A 27,303-nucleotide genomic window follows, 5' to 3' on the forward strand; every position below is an offset into this window, starting at 1 on the left:
GAGGGTCAGACAGTTCGTTTTTCTCTTTATTTTTTTTGTCTTTTTAGGGCCGCACTGGTGGCATATGGAGGTTCCCAGGCTAGGGGTCCAGCCGGAGCTGTAGCCGCCGGTCTACGCCAGAGCCAGAGCAACTCAGGATCCGAGCCTCGTCTGTGACCTACACCACAGCTCATGGCAATGCTGGATACTTAACCCACTGATCCAGGCCAGTGATCGAACCCACAACCTCATGGATACTAGCTGGGTTTGTTAACACTGAGCCATGATGGGGATTCCTGGGTCAGGTGGTTCTTACATGGAAACCCTCCCCCAAATCTCTGCTAATTAGCTGTTTTCAAAAGGCCACTTTGTCATGGGTGTATTCCTTCTAGGCACGCTCCTTAATCTGAAGACAGTCACGTGCCATTCAGGATTTGCTGACATTTCTGCCACCTTCTCTAATTACCATCTCATCCTATTTATTCTTCCCTTACCTTGGATGAGGAAGGAAATAACTACAGCTATTAAGTATAGAAAAGGGGAGGGGGAGAAAAAGAGGAGTTCCCGCTGTGGCACAATGGGATCTGGGGCATCTTGGGAGTGCTGGGATGCAGGTTTGATCCATGGTCTGGCACTAAGGATCTAGCATTGCCACAGCTTTGGCTTAGGTCACAACTGCAGCTTGGATCTGATCCCTGACCAGGAAACTCTATATGCTGAGGGTAGGTGGAAAAAGAAAATAAAAAAAAGAATAGAAAAGGGGGAGCTCCCTGGTGGCCTACTGGGCTAAGGATCCTTCGGTGTCATGGCTGAGTCACTGCTTCACTGCTGTGGCTCAGGTCATGGCTGTGGTACAGGTTCGATCCCTGGCTTGGGAACTTTCATATGCTGTGGGTGAGACCAAAAAAAGAATAGAAAAGGGAAGGCTGAGAGGTAATTTAATATTCTTTCTGCTCATGGAAGATTAATTATCTAGAGAATCATGCCTGGCTCTTATTTCTCTGTACTTACGGCAAATGAAAGAGGAGGTTTAGCTGGTACCCGAGAGGTGCGAGGTGAGTAAGAAATAATTTCTAACTATATCTTTTAAAAATTTATCTATTTATACACAAGCACACATTTACATGATGCACTTAACTGACATAAAATAGAAAGGGGTATAGGAAAAGATTACCCAATACAGTCTCGGATTTTGAAAAATTATTATACAGTGAGGATAAATTGGTAAGTATCATATTACCTGCACCCTTTGTTTCTTAAGTCCCAAGGAGGAGGAGTTCCCGTTGTGGCTCAGCAGTAATGAACCCAACTAGTATCCATGAGGACACAGGTTTGATCCCTGGCCTTGCTCAGTGGGTTAAGGATCCAGCGTTGCTGTGAGCTGTGGCGTAGATCACAGACGTGGCTCAGATCCTGTGCTGCTGTGGCTCTGGCCCAGACTGGGGGCTGCAGCTCCTATTGGATTCCTGGGAACTTCCATATGTGGCCAGTGTGGCCCTAAACAGTCAATAAATAAATAAATAAATAAATAAATCCCAAGGATGATAATCCTTTTCACATAAGTGGTCTGAGAGGTGGCACTTATGCCATTTCTTGCGTTCCCATCTCCACAGATAAACTGAACCAAGCTCTCAGGACAACAGTCATAATAAATAGTAAGAATTAGAAAAGTATTCATACCCTTTGTCTTGGGTCTTGGTAATTTTCTATGCATGAAAAGAGTCACATAAATGGAGTGGGAAACGATCTTCTGAAAAACAAGCCATTGGTGTGGGGCTGGTTCGGGAAGCATTATTTGTGCTTTGAAAATACGAAAACCACGTCAATGTCCAATAATGGCCACAGGGTCTGCTTTGACACATGCAATGGAGTACAACGCAGTCGTGAATGCAAGTCTAGGTGAAGCCAGTTTTGGGACGTGTGTATATGAAGAAACACCAAGTGAGAGAAGCAGAACCCAAGTTAGCCAAATAGAAGGTAAAGAAGATGCAAATGCTTGAAGACGTTTTGCATAGAAATCTTTCCTCATCAAGACCAGTGACATCATTGAGCCAAGCCTGGGTATTTCCACTCTAGCTCCAGGCCCTTGTAGGCCCGTGCTCAAGAGCAAGAGGACTACCATGTTCCCGTGGAGATGTTTCCAGGTAACCCACTTAGGAAATCCCGAGGAAAGAGAGGGTTGGCTACTGTTGTGTGGGTACCTCGTTCTTTTCCCAGAGTGTCAGCTCCTTCTTGGACTGCTCCAGCTTCTGAGACCGGTCCACCACGAAGTAGATGAGATAGATGCTCCCGGCCAGCGAGAGAAGCACCAGGATGTTGGCAACGACCCTGAGGCAGATGGTCACTGCCCTGTGGGGAGAGGCAGGCGTGAGGATGGTACAGTGGGCTCTGCACAGAGCATCCGACGCACAGACAATGCTCGCTCAGGATGCGAAGACACTTCCTGCCAAGGAGATTCTCTGCCCTGAAGGAGCAGTGCTCTCCTGCCCGCCCCCACCCCAAGTCCCTCATTTCCTAAGAGATCAGCAATGAGTAATAAATCAATGCTCAATTCCCAGAATTCAGAGCCGGTCGTGCCTGTTAATGCTTACAGATGACATCCGGTCTCGCGCTGGTAAGACACTGCGAAGTGACCCTTTGTTTATAATCTCAGAAGCAAACAACCGATTCAGGCCAGAAATGAAAGCCCTTAACGTTTTAAAAATAAATGCCTCTGGCAAGCAGGTGGAGCTGATAGGTGCCAAGACAAAAGCATTGTCCTAAATGTTTTCGTCTACTTTTGTCCTATTATAAATATTGACATTGAAGGAAGCCATATGGCACAGCATAAAGAACTCCTATTTGAGGAGTTCCTGTTGTGGCGCAGTGGTTAACGAATACAACTGGGAACCATGAGGTTGCGGGTTCGGTCCCTGCCCTTGCTCAGTGGGTTAAGGATCCGGCGTTGCCGTGAGCCATGGTGTAGGTTGCAGACGCGGCTTGGATCCCACGTTGCTGTGGCTCTGGTGTAGGCCAGCGGCTACAGCTCTGATTAGACCCCTAGCCTGGGAACCTCCATATGCCATGGGAGCGGCCCAAGAAATGGCAAAAAGACCAAAAAAAAAAAAAAAAAAAAAAAAAGCTCCTACTTGGGTTCAAATTCAGACTCCTCTGCTTTCTAGGCAAGTTACTCGTCTCTCTGAACCTTGGTCTTTGCACCTATAGGGTGTGGGTAAGGCCTGAAGAGCTATCATGTGCCAACCATCCTGCATTTGCGAGACCCTCAATAAATACATGCTGGTGGCATCCTGCACAGCCTGCCTGGCAGCCGGGGCTGGAGAAGGAGGTGTGGCCAGGAGGATTTGAGAGGCACAGAAGAGGTGTACCACCCCCTGCCCAAAGGGCATTTCTACCTTCTGGATGACCCCACGTAGGTCCCTTCCTCTGTCCCGTGAGGGAATTCACCCTTAGATAAAATGATAAATGTCACCTTGTCGTCCAATGGAGGAGAGATTTGATCAGAACTGTAGAGCATCAGAGATGGAAGATGTGAGACAGAGGTCCATGAATACCAGCTTAGGGCTTCTTCACTTCCTCCTGTCCCCAGGCCATACTGTCATCATTTGTAGGGTCCCACTACCCACATGGTCCCCCAAGGCAGGGCTTGTATTAATGGGCCCCCTCTTTCCACACTGTTGGTCCTCCTGGGGATTACACTGGAAAATACATGCAATGGGCTCTGGGGAGCAGCCAATCAGTTTTCCCCTTTCTCCACCCTCTTCCTTCCAACTCCTGTTATAATATCAGGGACATTATCCCAGAACGCCTATTACACATTTATTTTCCTCGAGGGTTTTTTTTTTAATTTTTTTATTTTTTATGTTATGGCCACACCTTTGGCACATGGAAGTTCCTGAGCCAGGGATTGAATCCAAGCCACAACTGTGACCTACTGTGGCAATGCCAGATCCTTTAACTGACTGTGTCAGGCCAGGGATGGAAAATCTTTGCCTCCGAAATGACGGAAGCCACTGCAGTTGGATTCTTTTTTTTGTTTGTTTGTTTTTGCCATTTCTTGGGCCGCTCTCGCGGCATATGGAGGTTCCCAGGCTAGGGGTCGAATCGGAGCTGTAGCCACCGGCCTACGCCAGAGCCACAGCAACGCGGGATCCGAGCTGCGTCTGCAACCTACACCACAGCTCATGGCAATGCTGGATCGTTAACCCGCTGAGCGATGCCAGGGACCGAACCCACAACCTCATGGTTCCTAGTCAGATTCGTTAACCACTGCGCCACGACGGGAACTCCTGCAGTTGGATTCTTAACCCACTGCGCCACAGCGGGAACGCCTATTTTCCTTGAGTTTTGACAGAATCAGGAAGATTCAGGATTTGTTTGTGGCAGAGAAATAGGTTTCCTGATGACCTGTTTGCTTGTAACAATAAATCACTGAATGAGGTGTTTTTGAACTGGAAAGCATTTAAGACAGTCGGAGCTTTCAAATTTGAGGGGACATAAAAACCATCTGTGAGTTTTGCTTTGCAAGACTGGCCAAGAACCTGGGTCACTGTGTCTCACTCCCAGAGATATTAATTCAGTCCGTCAGGGTCTGCATTTGTAGTGACCGTAGGTGATTCTGATGTGGGTGGGCGCTCTATGTCCCCAGAGAGGCAGGGATGGAGTTCCATTCTTTTATTTCATAGACGAGGAAGTGGAGGCCTGGAGACAGCGTAGAAATTAATAAGGGAGTTCCCATCATGGCTCAGTGGTTAACGAACCCGACTAGCATCCATGAGGACACAGGTTCGATCCCTGGCATTGCTCAGTGGGTTAAGGATCCAGTGTTGCCATGAGCTGTGGTGTAGGTCGCAGACAAGGCTCAGATCCTGCATTGCTGTGGCTGTAGTGTAGGTCGGCGGCTACATTTCCGATTTGACCCCTAGCCTGGGAACCTCCATATGCTGTGGGTGCAGCCCTAAAAAGAAAAAAAAAAAAAGACAACAACAAAAAAAAGAAATTAATGAGACAGGGAGGGTGAGAGCCATCTCACTAGGGAGCGTTGTGCTTCCTCCCAGGGGATGAGGGTTTCTTCAAACCCCCAACCCCCCAGTTCCTCTGGACAGGCTTTCTGCATTGTAGGAACTAATCATGGGGCCCAAAGAACCAGGAAGGGTATCAGATGAGCAGAAGTGTGGGGTCCAGAAGCCAGGTCACTGCTCCCTCCTGGAGATGGCCCTTCCTGCTGTCGGTTCTCTGGCTAAAGGGCCTCACCCTCATCAAGGAAGCCCTCCAAACCTTAAGAAGAACTTCAACCCTGAGAAGTCACCTTAGAAACTTTGTCAACAAGAACTGAAGACTCTTTGGGTCTTAAAACTTCAGAGATGGAGTTCCCGTCGTGGCGCAGTGGTTAACGAATCCGACTAGGAACCATGAGGTTGCGGGTTCGGTCTCTGCCCTTGCTCAGTGGGTTAACAATCCGGCGTTGCCGTGAGCTGTGGTGTAGGTTGCAGACGCGGCTCGGATCCCGCGTTGCTGTGGCTCTGGCGTAGGCCAGTGGCTACAGCTCCGATTCGACCCCTGGCCTGGGAACCTCCATATGCCTCGGGAGCGGCCCAAGACATAGCAAAAAAAAAAGACAAAAAAAAAAAAAAAAAGTGCCTTTTATGGAGTTCCTGTCATGGCGCAGTGGTTAACGAATCCGACTAGGAACCACGAGGTTGCGGGTTTGGTCCCTGTCCTTGCTCAGTGGGTTAATGATCCGGCGTTGCCGTGAGCTGTGGTGTAGGTTGCAGACACAGCTCGGATCCCACGTTGCTGTGGCTCTGGCGTAGGCTGGCAGCTACAGCTCCGATTCGACCCCTAGCCTGGGAACCTCCACATGCCGCGAGAGTGGCCCAAGAGATGGCAAAAAGACAAAAAAAATAAAAAAGTGCCTTTTATGATCTAAGTTAAATAATAGGATGCTGGTCAGCCTCAGCCCTCTCACCCTATTGCCAGATCCGTGGAAGGAAGAACAACTCCTAAATACTGCTATTATGGGGTTCCAGAGTTCCTGTTGTGGTTCAGTGGGTTAAGAACCTGACGTAGTGTTCATGAGGTTGTGGGTTCCATCCCTGGCCTTGCTCAGGGGGTTAAGGATCTGGTGTTGCCACAAGCTGTGGCATAAGGCTGCAGATGTGGCTTGGATCCTGTGTGGCTGTGGCTGTGGTGTAGGCCAGCGGCTGAAGCTCTGATTCAGCTCCTAGCCTGGAAACTTCCATGTGCCACAGGTGCAGCTGTAAAAAGAAAAAGAAAAAAAAAAAGAAAAGTTATGGGGTTCCCTACTCCCAAAGACATTCTATGATGCCACCATCATCGTAATTCCAAAACCAGACAAAGATACCACCAAAAAAGAAAACTATAGGCCAATATCTTTGATGAATATAGACACACAAATTCTCAACAAAATTTTAGCCACCTGAATCCAACAACATGTAAAAAAGATCATACACCATGACCAGGTGAGATTCATCCCAGGTGCACAAGGATGCTTCAACACATGCAAATCAATCAACGTCATACACCACATTAACAAAAGAAAAGTCAAAAACCACATGATCATCTCAATAGATGCAGAAAAAGCATTTGACAAAGTCCAACATCCATTCATGATCAAAACTCCTACCAAAGTGGGTATAGAGGGAACATACCTTAACATAATCAAAGCCATTTATGACAGAACCACAGCCAATATAATACTCAATGGATAAAAGCTGAAAGCCTTTCCACTAAAATCTGGAATAATACAAGGATGTCCTCTCTCACCGCTGTTATTCAACATAGTATTGGAAGTCCTAGCCACAGCAATCAGACCAACAAAAGAAATAAAAGGCATCCAAATAGGATGAGAAGAGGGAAGAGGTAAAACTGTCACTGTATGCAGATGACAAAATACTGCATATGGAAACCCTAAGGACTCAACCCAAAAACTACTTGAACTGATCAACAAATTCAGCAAAGTAGCAGGATGTAAGATTAACATTCAGAAATCAGTCACATTTCTGTATACCAACAATGAAATATTAGAAAAGGAATACAAAAATAGAATACCTTTTAAAATTGCACCACAAAAGATTAAATACCTGGGAATACACCTGACCAAGGAGGTAAAGGTCTTACATGCTGAGAACTATAAAACATTAATCAAGGAAATTAAAGAAGATGTCAAGAAATGGAAAGATATTCCATGCTCCTGGATTGGAAAAATCAATGTTGTAAAAACGGCCATACTACCCAAAGCAATCTACAGATTCAGTGCAACCCCTGTCAAATTACCAATGACATTTTTCACAGAACTAGAACAAAAAACCCAAAAATTTATATGGAACAACAAAAAACCCAGAATTGCTGAAACATTCTGAAGAACAAAAGCCAAGCAGGAGGCATAACTCTTCCAGACTTCAGGCAATATTACAAAGCCACAGTCATCAAGACAGTGTGGTACTGGTACCAAAACAGACAGACAGACCAATGGGACAGAATAGAGAACCCAGAAATAAATCCAGACACCTATGGTCAATTAATCTTTGACAAAGGAGGCAAGAACATAAAAATGGGAAAAAGACAGTCTTTTCAGCAAGCATTGCTGGGAAACCTGGACAGCTGCATGCAAATCAATGAAACTAGAGCACACCCTCACACCAAATAAAATAAAAACTCAAAATGGCTTAAATACTTATGTATAAGACAAGACACCATCAAACTCCTAAAAGAGAACATAGGCAAAACATTCTTTGACATCAACCTCATGAATATTTTCTCTGGTCAGTCTCCCAAAGCAACAGAAATAAAAGCAAAAATAAACCAATGGGACCTAATCAAACTGACAAGCTTTTGCACAGCAAAGGAAACCAAAAAGAAAACAAAAAGACAACTTACAGAATGGGAGAAAATAGTTTCAAATGATGCAACAGATAAGGGCTTAATCTCTAGAATATACAAGCAACTTCTACAACTCAACAGCAAAAAAGCCAACAACCCAATTGAAAAACGGGCAAAAGACCTGAATAGACATTTTTCCAAGGAAGATGTACAGATGGCCAACAAGCACATGAAAAAATGCTCAAAATCACTGATTATTAGAGAAATGCAAATCAAAACCACCATGGGATACCACCTCACACCAGTCAAAATGGCCATCATTAATAAGTCCACAAATAACAAATGCTGGAGGGGTGTGAAGAAAATGGAGCCCTCCTGCACTGTTGGTGGGAATGTAAGCTGGTACAGCCACTATGGAGAACAGTATGGAGGTACCTTAGAAATCTATACATAGAACTACCATATGACCCAGTAATCTCACTCTTGGGCATATATCCAGACAAAACTTTCCTTAAAAAAGACATGTGCACCCACATGTTCATTGCAGCTCTATTCACAATAGCCAAGAGCTGGAAACAACCCAAATGTCCATTGCCCGACAATTGGATTAGGAAGATGTGGTATATATACACAATGGAATACTATTCATCCATAAAAAAGAATGAAATAATGCCATTTGCAGCAACATGGATGGAACTAGAGACTCTCATCCTGAGTGAAGTAAGTCAGAAAGAGAAAGAAAAATACCATATGATATCACTTATATCTGGAATCTAATATGAGGCACAAATGAAGCTTTCCACAGAAAAGAAAATCATGGACTTGGAGAATAGACGTGTGGTTGCCAAGGGGGAGGGGGAGGGAGTGGGGTGCTTGGGGAGCTTGGGGTTAATGGATACAAACTATTGCCTTGGGAATGGATTAGCAATGATATCCTGCTGTGTAGCACTGGGAACTATGTCTAGTCATTTATGATGGAGCATGATAATGTACGAAAATAGAATGTGTACATGTATGTGTAACTGGGTCACCACGCTGTACAGTAGAAAAAAAATTGTATTGGGGAAATAACTTAAAAATAATAATAATTAAAAAAAAGAAAAAAAATTATGGTGTCCCACATATCATATTAGCTGAAGGACAGATTTGGGGAAGAAAGAAGAATGGCCTAACAATATGTAGAAATAAGATATAGTCTGGCAATTTCTGTACCAAATTAAAAGAACTTAATGAATTTAGTATAAGAAAACTTAATACATACAGGTTTTTTCTCTTCTTCTTTTCCTGTTCTTCCAGTATAGCCTCCTTTAAAGAAAGATACATATGTATTGAAAGCTTAGCATTATCATTAATCACAAATCTTTAGAAATAGTTTATGAAAGAAATGACTTAGTCCAGTATTTCATTTTTTTTTTTGGCTTTTTTTGAGGGGGTGCACTATGGCATATGGAAGTTCCCAGGCTAGGGGTCGAATCAGAGCTATAGCCGCCGGCCTACACCACAGCCACAGCAACGCCAGATCCGAGCTGCATCTGTGACCTACACCACAGCTCAAGGCAATGCCTGATCTTAACCCACTGAGCAAGGGCAGGGATAGAGCCCGCATCCTCATGGATGCTAGTAAGATTTGTTTCCACTGAGCCACAAATGGAAACTCCAATCCTGTATTTTTAATAACTTCCATGTCTAGACTATATTCTCTAAGATTCTACTGTTATCAATGCTTTATATAAAAATAACTAGATAAGAAAGGAAATTGGGGATTGGGAAGAAGAGACGGAGGAGAAAATTATTGAGATCAATTGAAATGACCTCAATAATTTTTTTCTCAAAAGGGGGCACCATTTAGCTGTCTGTGTTGTTCAGTTGACCCAAGTCTCTGAATGCTTTTTACTATGTTATCTTCAAAGTCAACACTAAAATCTTTAATCCCCCCACATATGTGCTTATTTACCAGTTATATACATGCAATACAATAGTAAGCATTGTGCAAATGATCAAAGATTAAAAGCATTGACATTTTAGAAGAATAAGACTTTAAAAAATAAAGAGAAGTTCCATCACTTTCCTCCTGTACAGCATCGAATTGTTTGGGGGGTATGGGGGGGCATGTCATGTCACTGAGGAGAAGGCTGCCCTGCCTGTGAGCACGGTGGGAGGGAAGGGGACTGTGAAGCCTCTCCCAGCAGAGGGCCAGCGGCTCCCGCTGTAAGCGAGGTGGGCTGTGGACCCTGACTCCCCACATCCTGGACAGGCTCCCTTACTCACCCTGATGCTGTTCACGATGGCAGCCGTTTTGCTCTCTGCCGCCTCCGGGTTCCCAATGAGATAATCCCAAGCGCAAAACACCCGCCAGCAGAAGGTGTAGTTTTCATTGGAAGCACTGGCGAGGCTCGTGCGGGAGTTCTTAGCCATCCTGCACAGCAGACCGGAAAGAGTCACACAAGAACAGTGTTAGGAATAAGCTTAGCCTCTGGGGGCTGCTGTGAAGCCACAAAGAGCCTCGTGGGAACCAGAGCACGCTGCTGCATCCGGGTGAAGGCAAGCAGAGCACCGGCTGGATTCGGCCTCGCTTGCATCCTCAGCTTCCCCTTGATCGGTGTGAAGACGGCAAAGGCTCATTCTTGGGTGAGTCCACTGCACAAGCCCTCTCATCACTGGTGGCCAGGAGGTCCCTGAAGGTGTGTGGACCCATTTCATCTCTGTGCAGCTGTGACTGTGAAACAAAGTTGTCTCCTTGGGGCTGAATCAGTCTTCCCGGTGGCCCTGCCCACTGAGGGTAACGCTTGCCCACCTCACCGAGGACAAACTGCCTGTCATGTCCCTTTTGTACATGACATTCCCTGGATGTACTGGAAGGGAGGAATCACGCTCCCTCCTCAGGGGAAAGTCTCCCTGTCCTTTAGACTGTTTCTCCTGTTATAAGTATTTACCTTGTCTCTCCACCCACATTTCCAGCTCTCAAGTTTACATCAATTTGTCTCTTACATTGTAACATCTCAGCAAAGGACCTGTGTTCCGAGTGGGGTTTTGAGGCTACGCAGAGGCTAAGCTGGAAAACTTTCCTGTGAATTGAAGGTCCTCAAGTCACTATGCATCTTCACAGGTTTCTGTTTCATGATGATGATGGCAGTGGTGGTGACTGTTTCCTATTTTTTATCCCAATCATTTCTACCTGCACTTTGCTGAGACGCCACAAGGGGCAGTGTGATACAGACCAGATGGTGCACAGCCATCAGAGAGAAGTAGCAGGCGCAGCCAGCAGGTGGCGGCCAGGTTCTCCTGGATTCAGAGCCTCTGTCCGTCTGCATTATTCTCGCTCCTGCACAGCACAGAATGTGACAGCCAGGAGGGAACCTGGTCGTTCTCTCAGCCAGGTTGCCCATTTTACAGATGAGACCCAGGGAAGGAAGGTGAGTTGCGGTGGCCTCACGATGGGAGTGGTGCGGGACTCGTGGCAGCCAGCTTGCTTTATTTGTGCTGTGCCTCCTTTCAATAATGCACTGCATGTTCGAACTATGTAACAATACATTTGAGGCTGGCCTTTGCAAAGTTTGTAACTAGGTCACAGGCAAAGGAAGATGTTTTGCTTTCTGCAAACTCTGGCCACCTAGACCATCTTATTCATATCTCTGTTAGTACAGTAACCACACTGTCTAAAATTACAGTAACTGGGGAGTTCCCATCGTGGCTCAGCAGTAACAAACCTGACTAGTATCCATGAGGATGTGGATTCAATCCCTGGACTTGCTCAGTGGGTTAAGGATCCTGCATTGCTGTGGCTGTGGTGTAGGCTGGTAGCTGCAGCTCCGATTCGACCCCTAGCCTGAGAACCTCCATATGCCACACCCGCGGCCCTACGAAAGCAAAATAATAATAATGATAAAATAAGTAAAATAAAATAAAATTACAGTAACTGCTAAGTCTATATAATTCTTGTCTCTCCAGACCCAGTACAGGACCTGACACAAAGTAGTAACTCTTTAATCAGTGTTAGTTAAAGTGAGCATATATCTCTTTTATTCACGGTCTTCTCATCTGTAAAATGGGTCCACTTATTTATTTATTTTTTTGGCTGCCCCGGTTTTTTTTTTTTTTTTTTTTGGGCCGCACTGCGGCATATGGAGGTTCCCAGGTTAGGGGCTGAATTGGAGCTGCAGCTGCCAGTCTATACCACAGCCACAGCAATGTCAGATCTGAGCAGTGGGCCGCACTGCGGCATATGGAGGTTCCCAGGTTAGGGGCTGAATCGGAGCTGCAGCTGCCAGTCTACACCACAGCCACAGCAATGTCAGATCTGAGCAGTGTCTTCTACCTACACCACAGCTCCTGGCAACACTGAATCCTTAACCCACTGAGCAAAACCAGGAATCAAATGCACATCCTCGTGGATATCAGTCGGGTTTGTTTCCACTGCACCATGATGGGAACTCCCCAAATGGGTCCACTTATGCCTTTACACGGTTATTGACAAGATGAAATGGGGCCATTTTGGCGTGTCTTTTGAGAAACTGAACAGACATACTTTTTTAAGAGAATGATGAAGCTGTAAGCAAACACTGCCATCCCCACCAGGAAATACGCCAAGGGCAGCCGGTAGCCAGCTCTCCCGATCCTTCTTTCCCTGCCATAGTAGCCATAGAAGAGGACTGAGTACTGGAGGTAGCCCTGCAAAGAGAGCACTTGGTGTCACTTCTGAATCCCAGCCCAAGAACCGAGGCCCATTCACCCCCTCCCCCAGGATAAGAGGATGGCCAGGCCTCAACCTCACCCCCAGGGACCAGACGGTGTCCAGGTCTTGGGCAGAGGCAATATGCTCCTTGGGGATGGTCTTGCTGGCCGTGCTTCCAAAGGGTTGACCTGCAATGAGCTGGTGAGAAAGGAAAGGATGTCATGGGGTCCTCTGGGGGGGACAGGACCAGAAGAAAAGGGGCCAAGAGTCCTCATGCACCTGTGAAGATGCTGCACATACAAGATCTCTAGGGGGTGGGTTCTGCTTGATACCCAGTGATGACAAATTAATCGTGGGTGATAACCGCTGATGAGAAATTAATAGCCAGATTTTCTTTTTGCCTGGTCAGGGCCTGTCTGGTGTGCTCTCTCTGGGCCGGACATGGCTTCTATGGGTGGATGATTTAAGCCACTGGGTTTCTTCCCCTGACCCCCCATCCTCCCTGCCTCCCTCCCTCCCTTCCTTCCTTCCTTCCATCTTTCCTTCCTTCCTTTCTGTCTTTCCTTCCTTCCTTCTTTCTCTCTTTCTAAATTATACTTGATTTACCATGTTGTGCCAATTTCTGCTGTACAAAAAAGTGACTCAGTCAAACATATATACACATTTTTTAAAATATTTTTTTCCATCATGGTCTATGTGAAGTAACCGGGTTTCTATAATGGCACAGGAAATGGCCCCATTTCCTTGGTGAGGATAAAATTTGATTGAGAAATGGGTTGTATCTTAACACAATGTCTGCAAACCGGCTCACAAGCCAAATCCAGCTTGTCATGTCTTTTTGTGTGGTCCGAAAGCTAAGAATGGCTTGGGCATTTTTAAATGGTCGGAAAGAAATCAAAAGAAGAGTGTTTTGTGACACATAAGAATGATGGGAAATCACACAACACTGTCAATCAGCTACACTTGAATTAAAAAAAAGTTTAAAAGAATGACAGGAAAGTCAAACGTCAGGATCTACAAATAAAATTTTATTAGAATATAGCCACAGTGATTAGTTTTCTGCTGGCTATGGCTGCCCTTGCACTACATGGTAGATTTGAGTAGTTGCGACAGAAACCATCTGGTCCCCAAAGCCTGAAATATTTACTATCTGGCCCTTTCTGGAAAAGGTTTGCCAAGCTGTTTTAACAACCAAATGATCCTTCCCACGAGGATAATGAGGGCGTTATTTTATGCTACTGCTCTAAATGCCTCTTCTTGCTAGCGAATGGCAGTTTTTACTCTCCTGAAACGGTTCTTACCTCTGGAATGACAATAAATGCACCTGTCATAATCGTGAGCACAATGTTGATTCCAAATAACCATCTCAAGAATATGAAATAAGAGGCAACACCCGATCCGAAATGACCTGAAGAGAGACAAGGTAATGAGAATGGTTTATACAAAATCTCCCCCATGCAAGCCATTCTCTGTAAGGCAACACTGTAATTTTTCTTAGATCAGCAGGACATAAGAGTAAGAAGGCCAGAATTGTACCAGTCAGGGTGTTCCCCTCAAATGATCACTTATAGGAATTAAAATCTTCATGAATATCTGCCAGTTATATATGCAGAAAAACATCCCCAATGTAATAATTTCCCTAAGGTCATATTGATCTAAAATGCTTTTATCAAATTTATATTTTATGTAACTTCAGCATCTCTTGAGAAGTTAATATACTTCCTTTTTCTTTTGCATAGTTTTGAAAATGTAGAGGATTTTTCTAAGGATTCTTTTGTCTGAATCTCTTTCTGTTTTTTTATTTTTTATTTATTTTATTTGACTGAACTTGTGGCATGTGGAAGTTTCCAGGCCAGGGATCAAAACCCTTGACACAGCAGGGCCTTGAGCCACAACAGTGACAATGCCAGATCCTTACCTGCTACACCACCAGGGAACACCTCTTTTGTCTTAATTTCAAAAGAAATAACACTATGCTAGACAGTAACATCAGGGGAAGCTGGGTGAAGTGGTTATGAGAACTCCCTTTGCCACTTTGCCATATATTTAAACTTATTCTAAAATAAAGGGTAGAGGGAATTCCCGTTGCGGCTCTGACTAGCATCCATGAGGATGCAGGTTCGATCCTTGGCCTCGCTCAGTGGGTTAAGGATTCGGTGTTGCTGTGAGCTGTGATGTAGGTCGCAGATGTATCTTGGATCTTACATTGCTGTGGCTGTGGCACAGGTCGGCAGCTACAGCTCCAAATGGACCCCTAGCCTGGGAACCTCCATATGCTGAGGGTGCGGCCCTAAAAAGCAAAAATAAAAAGACAGTAAAATAAAATATAATAAAATAAAAAAGAGTATGTAAGGATTTCTTCTGAGAAAGTAAGGGAACATAGAATTAACTGGATGAGAATGAAGGTGATGCTTTGATGTCATTTTGTGGCAGACGGACGTGTACCAGACTTTGGAAAAATAACATCTTGAAATTTTATTTCAAATCTAGCTTAGGTTTCATAAGAATTAGGAAAATACATCATAAAGAAAACCAAAAAAAAATTGCCTATTCAAGGTTACTAAATAAAAATCACCACTAGAATTACTTTCTAGTAAATTTTTAGTGTAACCCTTCATTATAATTCTATACACATACTTTAAAAAAATTGGTATATCTCTACAACATGCATTGCAAGTTATCAATACACTATGAGCATTTTCTCATATAAAATATTTCCCTATAAAAAGAATTTTACCATTTCATCAAGCAAATTTTACATAATTTATTTAACCTATCACAGCTGGACATTTAGGAAGTTTCTAACTTTGTATTTTTAAGCTCAAATTGTATTTTATTTTTTGGCCTCACCCTGTGGCATGTAGAAGCTCCGGGGCCAGGGATAGAACCTGCACCACAGCAGTGACAATGCCGGATCCTTAATCTGCTGAGCCACCAGGGAACTCCTGGAAGTTTCTAACTTTTCACCAGGTAAAGAATTCACTAGGGAAATAATTCTGGAAGAAGCAACTTTCATCTAAGATTGGATTACCTAGAGCAGAGCCTGAGAAAAGGGTTCAGCTCACATGTTATATTGAGGAATCAATCTCGGGAGGAAGGGGGTGAGGGGATCAGGGAAGGTCTGGGGACAGAGCCAAGCAAAGACGTGGTCTCAGCTGGAGCCTGGCTTAGCCTGATCCCATGGGGCACTCTGGAGGGCACGTGGCATCATAGAGTTGGTCCCACCATGAACAAAAGGCTGGACTTGAATACCCCTTAGTCATTGCCCCTAGGCTCTCCAGTGGGGCTGTGAGGGCAGGTAATGAATGCCCAGCATCTGGAACAAAACGGGTGGAGACTAATCCTCTGGAGAAGGGGGCAACGATGAGTCACAGCAGCCAAGAGCAGCTGAGAAAAGGCGGCCCAGCCAAGGAGATGGATCTGGGCAGGGCACCATCTGTGTCCACACAGCCTCATGCTCTGATTCTGTTGTGGCTGTTGTTTTCCCTGGTTGTTAAGGAATGGAAGAGTTCTATCAAAGAGGATAAACATTTTGAAGACATTTGGCACAAATTATAACTTTCGCCTAGAAATATCATCTCCATTGACATTTTCACCAGCTGGTAAGAACGTGCTTAATTCCTTTTAAATATTTAACATGTTCTTTTTTCCCTTCGATCTGCCATTTAGCTGTGTTTATTTTTTATGCACACAAAATTTCTCTTATATGGAGTTAAATATAACAGTACTTTCCTGGGTAATTTCCTTCTTTACTTTTATAATTTGACAGGCTTCCATTCTGGGATCCCATTTCTCTTATTTCTTTTAATTCTCTCATGGTTTTCTATTTTCTATTTAAATATTTAATGGAACTTTAAAGCAAAGGAGCTAAACTTAATCTGTAAAACAGTTGAGTCAATTGTTCCAGCGTCATTTATGCTACACTGTTTCAATTCTTATACCTTTTATAATATATTTTTAACATTTTGGTTATGCAAGTTCATCTGCACGTTTCCTTTTTAAAAAGTTTTCAGGAGTTCCCGTTGTGGCTCAGTGGTAAGGATCCCAACTAGTATCCAAGAGGCTGTGGGTTTGATCCCTGACCTTGCTCAGTGGGTCAAGGATCCAGCGTTGCCATGAGCTATGGTGTAGTTTGCAAATGTGGCTTGGATCTGGTGTTGCTGTGGCTATGGCAGGGAGCTGCAGCTCCAATTCAACCCCTAGCCTGGGAATGTCCCTATGCCAAGGGTGCTGCCCTAAAAAGACAAAAAAAAAGTTTTCAATTAGTCTTCCTTTGATATGAGTTCATTTTGTTGAATACAAAAACCATTGCATTGAGAATTTCTTTGGAATTGCAATAAACCTGTAGATTGATATTGAGAAAATTAACACCTTCCAAATATCCAATCACCCTATGTCTCTTCACAAGACTTTTTAAACATCCCCTGGTCCAGTTTTACAGTTTTCTTTGTTTCAAACTTCTGGTTACATGTATTTCTTGTCTTGGGTGTTGCATCTGTGTGTTTGTAGTGTGTGTGTGTGTGTGTGTGTGTGTGTGTGTGTAAACGTGATTGTGATTGATTTATTTTGTAGGATACTTTTCTAAATGATTTCAATCACCTCCACAGGGATCGAACCCACATCCTCATGGATCCTAGTCAGGTTCGTTAACCACTGAGCCACCAAGGGAACGCCCAAATTTTTGTATTTTTGTTTTGTCCATATTACCTTTTTATTCATCTACACAGTTTTTCCCTCTATTCTTTTGGGCTTGTGTTGTGTCTGACCAAGGTGTGAGCTGACAGAGAAATGTGGAACGTGGGGCTGTTTTTATCCTGGGAGGTGGTGAGGACAGACACCGTATCTTCCATCTCCACGGTGGTCCTATGTCCAGCCCAGGTCAGCATCACCTGTGCAGGTGCCCCTGGATGCCCAGTATAAGGACCAGGACATCCTAGACCCCTCTCAAGTTCGAGATTGGCTGGTCACTAGTTCCACACCCCCAACTTGCCCCTCCAAGTGCCAACACTTACTCTCAATTTTCTTTATCCTCATTTCCCAGGGGATGAAGATGACCACAAAGTTACAGGCCAGACGTGCAAATTTCCGCCAGAGCTGGACAGGAGGGAATAAGATTAGAAGACCTGACATTCACAGCCTCTATCCAGAGAAAACCACAACTCGCAAAGACACATGTACTCTGATGTTCACTGCAGCACTATTTTCAATAGCCAAGACATGGAAACAACCTAAATGTCCATCAACAGACGAGTGGATCAAGAAGATGTGGTACATATATACACAGTGGAATATTACTCAGCCATTAAAAGGAAAGAAATAACGGCACTTGCAGCAATGTGGATGGACCTAGAAATTATCATGCTAAGTGAAGTCAGCCATACCATGAGACACCAACATCAAATGCTTTCACTGACACGTGGAATCTGAAAAAAGGACAGACTGAACTTTGCAGAACAGATGCTGACTCACAGACATTGAAAAAATTATGGTCTCCGGAGGAGACAGTTCGGGGGGTGGGGGGATGTGCTTGGGTTATGGGATGGAAATCCTGTGAAATTGGATTGTGATGATCATTATACAACTACAGATGTGATAAATTCATTTGCATAATTAAAAAAAAAAAAGAAGAAGACCTGACATTCACGAAGACAGTGATGACTTTGGAGTACCAGGGTCCTGAATGGAGGCGAGACTCCCAGAGGCACCATCTAATACCTCTCATTATGACTTCACAGGCCTTTAGGGAGCTTAGGGAGCGCTCGGACCAAAGCAGCTGCTTCTCTTCTCTGTGCTCCTGCCGAGGTGAGGGCATCTGTTCTGGGCTCTGAGCCGTGGTGTCTGTACCGTAATTCTCTAGGGTAGCAGCCTGCCTTATTCACACCATTCTGGCTGTGAGGACTAAGGGCAGACAAAACTACTTGAGGAATGATGTCCAAACACTCAACCCTGTCTGGATATGGGGGAACCCACATTTGGGCTCGGGAACCCATATGACTTTACAAACTGGCAGTGATTACAATTCCTGTCCCTATTTAAGGACCAAAAGTCTAGAACACATCTTGAAAATAAGCCCCAGTGTGTGCCTCCCAATCCTACAGCCAGAGCTTCCTTCCCAGCCTCTGTCCTGGCCCGGGTTGCCATGATAAAGTCTGGAAATTTGCCTTGTACCTTATAGAGACAATTACCAAAAGTTCAAAGGTCTTTTTTTTTTTTTTTTTTTTTTTTCCTAAAGGGGGAGAAAGCAAAGGGTGAAAATGTGCCCTGATACCGGGCTTTCTCTCCCACAACATTAGCAAGTCGTTCATTTCAATGCACAAACAATCTGGGTTTGTGCTAGAAGCAAATGATATCACTGCAGAAAAGAAGGGCTCCTAATGTAATTACAACCTTCTGAGCGATGAGACGGCACGTGGCCCCGATGCAGACACGCATCATTATGTTATTCTGAATGTGTCTGCTAAGGCCAGAATGACTGCTTGTAAACGAGAATCTGAATTTTATCAGAAGTTGGAATGGTTCATCTTCTGCTCATGATTCAAGACCCAGCTCAAATACAGCCACTCCCATGAAGACCTTGTAGCCAGAAATACATTCTTCCATCCATAAACTCCCCCGGCAGTCGTTTTTGGTCTCTGAGCTAAAGCCTATCATGTGCTGGGCTTGCGTTGCCTTTAAATTGCTCATCTGGCTTATCTCGTCTAGCATGGAGAGGAAGACCCAGGCTTTCTGACTTTTCATCTGCTAGAGCATCCAGAGGCAGGGTGCCCAACATCCACTGGGGAGGATTTGGTATTGAAAGCATTGGAGACGCTGGTCCATTGTAAAGCCCTAAAGTGGAAGAAGCACTGGGTGGGAGGCCAGAGACCTGAGTTCTTGCTCCAGCTCAACCTCTATCTTACTATGGGCCCTGGGAAAGTGATTTGCTTTCTTTGGGATTCGATTTCCTCATCTGTGCAAGAAGGAGGATTCAATCAGTGGGATTCAGAATGCTCTTTATATTTAGAATTCAAATACATTTTAATGAGAATGTCAAGACACGAAACCAACTAGAGCAGAGCAACTCACGTAGGAGATGCAAAGCCTCCTTCTCCAGCCTCTGATGCTTATTTGAGAAGTCTGGGGCCCCATTAAAGGGCACTGGATTGAATGACCCCTCAGCACGCATTCTGGTAAAGGGGAATCTATATTAGCAAGGAGCTTCCTGGAGGCAAAAGTCATCGAAAAACAGGAAGCGTTGATGACCAAGGATCAGTAGTAAGGCATGGAGAAAAACAGCACGCTTCTTTGATGATTGGTACCGAATCTCCATGGCAAAAGCCTTGAAACCTTGGAATGAGTCCTGATTTTAAGAGCAAAGTGAACACAAAATAAAACAAAACCCAAAACCAGGAGTTCCCATTGTGACGCAGTGGCAACGAATCTGACTAGTATCCATGAGGACGCAGGTTTGATCCCTGGCCTCGCTCAGTGGGCTGGGGGGATCCAGCGCTGCCATGTACTGTGGTGTAGGTCGCAGACGCAGCTCAGATCTGGTGTTTCTGTGGCTGTAGCATAGGCCGGCAGCTGTAGCTCTGATGTTACCCCTAGCCTGGGAACCTCCATATGCTGCAGGTGCAGCTCTAAAAAGCTGAAAAAAAAAAAAAAAGGTAGAGGAATGATGTTCTGAATGAGGAGGGAAAGAACCAAAATATTAGGAAGACATGGTGGGAGAATGACTTTCCTTGGACATTTTGCTGTGACTCCAGGGAGCAGAAGCAGCTGTTCTCAGTATCTCTTTACCCCCAGTGCCCAGCACAAAGCATGGCACATGGATTACACTGCACTGGATGGAACTGCCTTCTGCAGGGCCATTGGTAATATGGAAAGTGCTGGGTCTGTTAAGTGCTAGCTGACAGCGTTTGGAAAATCTCTAGGTAAGGCTGAACATTTGGATTCCCTTTCTCATTTAAAACACCCTGATTCTAATAATTCAGGCCATTATCAAATTACGCCTTACCTTTAATCTATATTGAGCTCATTGTTAATAGAAGCCTCAGTACTTTATTTTTTTTTTCTTTAGGGTCTCACCTGCAGCGTATGGAGGTTCCCAGGCTAGGGGTCCAATTGGAGCTTCAGCTGCCGGCCTGCACCACAGCCACAGCAATGCCAGATTTAAGCCACATCTTTGACCTGTGCCGTAGCTTGCGGCAACTTCTGGATCCTTAACCCACTGAGTGAGGCCATGGATGGAACCCACTTCCTCACAGACACTATGTTGGGTTCTTAACCCAATGAGCCACAACGGGAACTCCCCCAGTACTTTTTCATTGTTATATATATTACAGCTTGTCTGAACCCAACTGAACCTTGTATTTATTTCACAGATATTTTCCCTAGCATTTCATACACCTTATTTAGAGAAAACAAGAGAGTTTGGTAGCACATGTGCTTATAAAAAGATAATTTTGGGAGTTCCCGCTGTGGCACGGTGGGTTAAGAATCCGACTGCAGTGGCTTGGGTGACTGGTGAGATGCAGGTTCTGTCTCTGGCCTGGTGCAATGGGTTAAAGGATCTGCTGCTTGCTGCAGCTGTGGGGTAGGTCGCAGCTGCAGTGTGGATTCAATCCCTGGCTTGGGAACTTCATATGCTGAGGGTGTGGCCATTAAAAAAAAAAGATAATTTTGTTTTAAATGTTTATTCCATAAGCTCCATCACAATATAACACAGCATAAGGAGTTAAGTAATTTTGGTCATAGGAATGGATTAGAGCCAGCAGGCAGAGTCTGTGAGCAGTAAGAAGAAAGCAAGCCAAGGTAGAAACTTGTGGATTTTTGATATTTTGTAATTCTTCAGTTATGCAAAATTTATGACTGGCTACAATTTAAATGTTACTAAGAATATTTTTTGTTTCAGAGAATCTGAAAAGAGAATTTGTCAGTTTTTGTCAGTTAATAAACTTAAAATACACAATATTCATTATTGGTGGAGGAACTGTGAAGACAGCAAGTTCTTTCAATGTAGATGACAATATAAATTATCAAGGCTTTTGAAAAATAATTGATTAATATTTATAAAGAGCCAAAAAACATGGATCATGGTCTTTTCTTTAGAGATCATAGTTTTGACATTTATCCTAAAAAAAAAATTTAAGATAGGAAGAACCATCGGTACAAAGATATTCTTTGCAAGGCTGTTAATAATAAGGAAAAATCAGAAGCTATTTAAGTATCTCCAGCAGGCAAGTAGCTAATTAAATTATATATTTTTCGGATGGAATATTACACAGCCATTGAAAATGATGTGTAAAAACTGTATAGCCAACATCAAGAAAAATCCTTGTTACAGTGTTAAGTGAAAAAAAAAAGCAACACAAAAATATTTGTATGCTATAATTACTCTGATGTGAAAATTATATACTCAATGACTGAAAAATGAAGTCTAAAAAAAGATACTCTCTTGGGAAGTAGAGGATCATGGTAGAAATGGTTCTTTTCCTTTGTCTTCTAAATGTTTATGAAAATTATCAAAAATGTCTTCATAAACAGATAATTTTAATGTATACAAACATTTAGCTGTAACTGCATGGGAAAAGTAAACAAAAATCTTAGCATGGTATTATAAAATGAGCATTGGAATATGCCTGTAGTTTTCTCATTATATGCAATACAGTGAATATAACCTACCTGGATGGGTGGGATTACCTTGGGAAGGAATTACTGTCCATCTAAGGGAAGGTATTCTTTTTTTGATGAGTTGGGCTTATCCAGGGTCACACAATTGGTAAGTGATGGCACTGGGGACCAAAAGTTTTGGGAAATTCGGACCTTCCAGTTCATCATACTGCTCTTCAGCTATTAACGATGGATGTTCACAGCCTGTGTAGCACAGCAAGTGCAGGGCGTGGACCACTGCCCCCGGCCGGGAGACCACGGGAAGGGGGGGCACCTCCAAGTGTGCGCTCTTTACCTCTGCACCTGCTGCTTGGTAGCCTCGGGTCCGGGTCAGCCTCCCTTCAAACTTCAGCACAATGTCCTTCGCTCGTCTGAGAGAAGAAAAACACGATGATGAGCCTGTTTTATCACACAGATCATCCTGGCAAAGTATGCGAACATGCAGCAGGAATCGGGAGCCAAGCAGGGGCAGGATGAGAGGCGGTTTTGCCAATCTTGCATCTCCTGATGTTTGGTAACCAGAAAACTCCCTCAAGATGTTTCCTTCCTTCCTCTCACCCTTCTTTCCTTCCTTCCTCTCTTCCTTCCTCTCTTTCTTTTTTTTTTTTTTGCTTTTTTTTGGGGGGCCGCAGCTGTGGCATGTGGAGGTTAGCAGGCTAGGGATCGAATCAGAGCTGTGGCTGCAGGCCTACACCACAGCCCCAGCAACCGGGATCCAAGCCACATCTGCAACCTACACCCAGCTCACGGCAATGCCGGATCCTTAACCCACTGATCCAGGCCAGGGATCAAACCTGAAACCTCACGGTTCTTAGTCGGAATTGTTTCCTCTGTGCCACAAGTTTCCAGGAACTCTTAATTTATTTTTCTTTCTTTCCTTTTTTCCTTCCTTCCATCCGTCCTTTCTTTCTTTCTTTCCTTTCTCTCTCTTTTTCTTTCTTTTTTTTTGACTGTGCCCTTGGCATGCAGAAGTTCCCAGGCCAGGAATTGAACCTGTATCACAGCAGTGACAATGCTGGATCCTTACCAGTAGGCCACCAGGGAACTTTCTCCTTTGAAATAGTTTCTATAGCATTTACATACATGAATTCTTAAGAAATGATGAAAGACTACCAAAATCAATTGCAGCTGAATTTCTTTTTTCTTTTTTTTTCTTTTTACAGTCACCCTTGCTCATTACAGAAGTTCCCAGATTAGGGGTCCAACTGGAGCTGCAGCTGCCAGCCTATGCCACAGACATGGCAACATTGGATGCGAGCTGCATTTGTGACCTAAACAGCAGCTTTTGTGGCAACACCAGATCTTTAACCCACTGAGGGTGGCCAGGGATCAAACCTGTATCCTCACAGATACTATGTCGGGTTCTTAACTGCTGAGCCACAATGAGAACTCTGCAAGTGAATTTTTATGTGTCTTTTTATGGCCTCACATGCAGCATATGGAGGTTCCCAGGCTAGGGGTCAAATCAGAGCTATAGCTGCCAGCCTACACCACAGCCATAGCAATGCAGGATCCTCAACCCACTGAGTGAGGCCAGGGATTGAATCTGCAACCTCATGGTTCCTAGTCAGATTAATTTCCACTGTGCCACGATGGGAACTCCTGCAACTGAATTTCTAAATGCCCTTCCCTGATGCTGGCTGTTGGCTGGGCATCCTGGGCTTTGGAGATTTTACAGCATCTCAGCTCCTCCACTTTATCTCAGCACCCTTCCCCCTGCACTTGATTCTTTGGAAGTGAATGTCAGACCTAGCCCTGAGAATCAGCTTTGAGGAAAGGGTGGTGTCATTTAATGTGAAAAAGAAAGTTGTGTCTACGCAGCTATGCACAACCTGATGTAGCCTAAACCAACTACTGACCCACTAGCTGACCACTTTGGTGAGTTGGCCTGATGTCTCGCCTAAATGATTTAGCCTTGAAAAATGGACTGAATTTATTAGAATAGATGGTTAAATCCACACTTCCTTGTGGGATTAGAAAACAAAGGTTAGTGCCAGGGGACAGATGAAGTCAAAGACTCTTAGAGATGAATGTCACCTGTCAAGGTGGCCTCATCTGTCACTACACGGATGAGATCTTCGTGATTCATGGTTGACCACTTGCTTTGGGATCATTCAATTTATTCTTTTGACCCGTTTACATGTTAGGGAGTTCAGGCGTGTAGATCCCGAGCAGTGTCCTAGCCACACCCACTGGTGTCTGGTGCTTCCCTGAGAAACACAAGGAACTAGCTGGACCCCCTTTTCCCACCAACAGCATCATTTCTTGAGACCGTGATCTCGCCAGAGGGCCAAGCTTTGGATCTTTCTCCCTTTCTGGCCCTGCCAGTGCACTGGTTTCATTGTGGTCAGACCCAGAAATGCAAGCCAGAGGGAAGGTCAATGTTTTCCTTATACAGCATCTAAAAGACGGAGGAGTTCCCGTCATGGCTCAGTGGTTAACGAATCCGACTAAGAATCATGAGGTTGCGGGTTCAATCCCTGCCCTTGCTCAGTGGGTTAAGGATCTGGCATTGCCATGAGCTGTGGTGTAGGTCATAGACACGGCTCGGATCCCGTGTTGCTGTGGCTTTGGTGTAGGCTGGCGGCTACAGCTCCGATTGGACCCCTGGCCTGGGAACCTCCATATGCCGCGGGAGCTGCCCTAGAAAAAGGCAAAAAGACAAAAAAAGCCAAAAAAAAAAAAAAAAAAAAAAAAAAGAAAAAGACAGGGGCCTGTAAAAGTGAAATGATAATTCACTTCACTTCGTTATTTATATGTTTTTGCTTACAAACCTTTTCAGCACCCTCAATGGTCAAGTAGCGTGGAATAGAGAGATCCTTAAAATAGAGTTGCTGCCATAGAGGAGCCTCTAGCGAATAGGGATGAGAGAGACCTGGAGTGACAACACGAGAGGATGGGGGCGAGTGCTACCATGGAGGGCTGAGGCAGCAGGGAGGACCTGATCGCATCTCACCCAGGCACCCTTATAGACCAACACTGACTCCACCAGTGCTAAGCCCTTGTCTTGCTACAGGAGAAAAGAATGTGTGCTCTCTCCTCCCAGACAGGTGGCTGCTGGTCCACACCCAGAGCCAGTGCTGCCTCCTTTCACCTGTGCTGCCAACGCTCCCTTGAGCCCCAGGCAGTCAGGGTCCAGCGCTCTCTGCGTATCCTACAGACCTGATGCATGCTGGCAGCTCCAATTAGGGAAGCCTTGCTCCAGTAGCTTCTCAAGGTGACGGGGAGGAGATGGGTGACAAGGGGGTGACAGATACAGGTCTCAGAGGGCAAGCTGCTCTCTGGGACCTTGACCACAGGCCAAGGCCTGGCAGGTGTCGGCCGTCTCAGAGCCCTGGCTGAGGGCCCTGGTCGCGCCCATGGCAGAAGGCGGAAGGTCGGGGTTGTTCTCTTGATTCTGACAGAAAAGTTATCATTTGCTTGGCTCTGCCCACGGGTCAAAAAGACTCAGACTCAGAGTTCTCGTCGTGGCTCAGTGGTTACCAAATCCAACTAGGAACCGTGAGGTTGCAGGTTCAATCCCTGACCTCGCTCAGTGGGTTAAGGATCCGGCGTTGCCATGAGCTGTGGTGTAGGTTGCAGACAAAGCTTGGATCCCACATTGCTGTGGCTCTGGTGTAGGCCAGCGGCTACAGCTCTGATTCGACCCCTAGCCTGGGAACCTCCATATGCTGTGGGTACGGCCCTAGAAAAGACAAAAAAAAAAAAAAAAAAAAAAAAAAAGACAGACTCCTGCAGTTCAGATAATCATTAAATCATCAAAATTCTGATAACATGCATGACTTTTTCTTTTTAAGCATAGATTGGTAGAATAGAACAGAATATTGGAGTTGGGGTTCCAGAAGCCAAGATTAAAATTCAATTCCAGGGAGTTCCCGTTGTGGCTCAGCGGTAATGAACCCAACTAGTATCCATAAGGATGTGGGTTCGATCCCTGGCTTCACTCAATGGGTTAAGGATCTGGCATTGCCGTGAGCTGTGGTGTAGGTCACAGACACAGGTTGGCTCGGATCCTGTGGTGCTGTGGCTGTGGTGTAGGCTGCCAGCTGCAGCTCTGATTCAACCCCTGGCCTGAGAACTTCCATAGGCCATGGGTGAGGCCCTAAAAAGACAAAATAAATAAAAGATAAAATTCAATTCCAGCACTCAGAAGCTGTATGTCCTGGGGGAAGCCCCTTAACATCTCTGAGTATTGATTTTTCTCATCTGAAAAAAAAAAATGCCCTCCTTACTCAAAGGAATTCAGGTGATTAGAGCGGATAATGGACATGGAGAATTAAGAAACTTCTGGGGATGGAAACTATGGATGACCTTAGCTGCCCACCTCAGCCACCTGGGGGAGAGGCTGGATCTTTGGCCAGATTGGAAGAACAGTGCCTGGAGTGGAAATCTAATGAAGGCACGATTTGATGGGAAAGAAATGCAAACCAAACGGCAGATTGGAGAGAAAAGGCAATCTGCTTGGCATCTGGAGAGGGGCGCTAAATAGTAAGATGTGGCGGCGCTTCCAATCCTGCCCACACAGGGGGTGGCTGAGGAGCAGGGGTTGTGTCTGTTTCTCCAGGAAAGTCCACTTCATGGGTCAGAGGAGCTCAATGGGCCTGGTCATTAAGATCATTCTACACATGCCCTTTACTGTGACCCCAGACATCGGAAATATCAACCACTAGGGAGTGACTCCTAGAGCCCAGATGCAAGAGCTTCACGTCACAAAGTTCATCATCTCATTGAATCCTTGAACACCTATCAAGGGATTGTAAGAGCGGGACCCTGTGAGGCCTTCCCAGAGTGGACCCCCACTCACCGCCTCCACCTGCCTTTTTTTGGGGGGGGATCTTTTTTTAGGGCCGCACCTGCGGCACATGGAGGTTCCCAGGCTAGGGGTCCAATTGGAACTGTAGCCGCCAGCCTATGCCACAGTCACAGCAACGCGGGATCCGAGCCACGTCTGCGACCTACACAACAGCTCAAGGACAACACCGGATCCTTAACCCACTGATCGAGGCCAGGGATCGAACCCGAGTCCTCATGGATACTAGTTGGGTTCGCTAACTGCTAAGCCATGACAGGAACTCCACCACCTGCCTTTTTTTTTTTTTTTTTTTTTTTGTCTTTTTTTTAGTTATTTCTTGGGCCGCTCCCGCGGCATATGGAGGTTCCCA

General features: G+C 45.0%; 1 protein-coding gene across 1 annotated transcript in view; it reads right to left on the minus strand.

Moving 5' to 3' along the window:
* The window catches only part of TMC3 (transmembrane channel like 3), a 55,540-nt gene that overhangs the window by 24,290 nt on the left and 3,947 nt on the right, over positions 1-27,303 (minus strand). The window contains exons 3-10 of the mRNA XM_001928958.5: positions 22,437-22,512; positions 17,503-17,584; positions 13,792-13,898; positions 12,590-12,688; positions 12,344-12,486; positions 10,087-10,234; positions 9,080-9,123; positions 2,181-2,328 (exon numbers count right to left, since the gene is read on the minus strand). Coding sequence (XP_001928993.3) covers positions 2,181-2,328; positions 9,080-9,123; positions 10,087-10,234; positions 12,344-12,486; positions 12,590-12,688; positions 13,792-13,898; positions 17,503-17,584; positions 22,437-22,512 — 847 coding nt within the window. The remainder of the gene's footprint in view (positions 1-2,180; positions 2,329-9,079; positions 9,124-10,086; positions 10,235-12,343; positions 12,487-12,589; positions 12,689-13,791; positions 13,899-17,502; positions 17,585-22,436; positions 22,513-27,303) is intronic.

The sequence above is a fragment of the Sus scrofa genome, chromosome 7 (assembly GCF_000003025.6).
Source record: "Sus scrofa isolate TJ Tabasco breed Duroc chromosome 7, Sscrofa11.1, whole genome shotgun sequence".
Lineage (NCBI taxonomy): Eukaryota > Metazoa > Chordata > Mammalia > Artiodactyla > Suidae > Sus > Sus scrofa.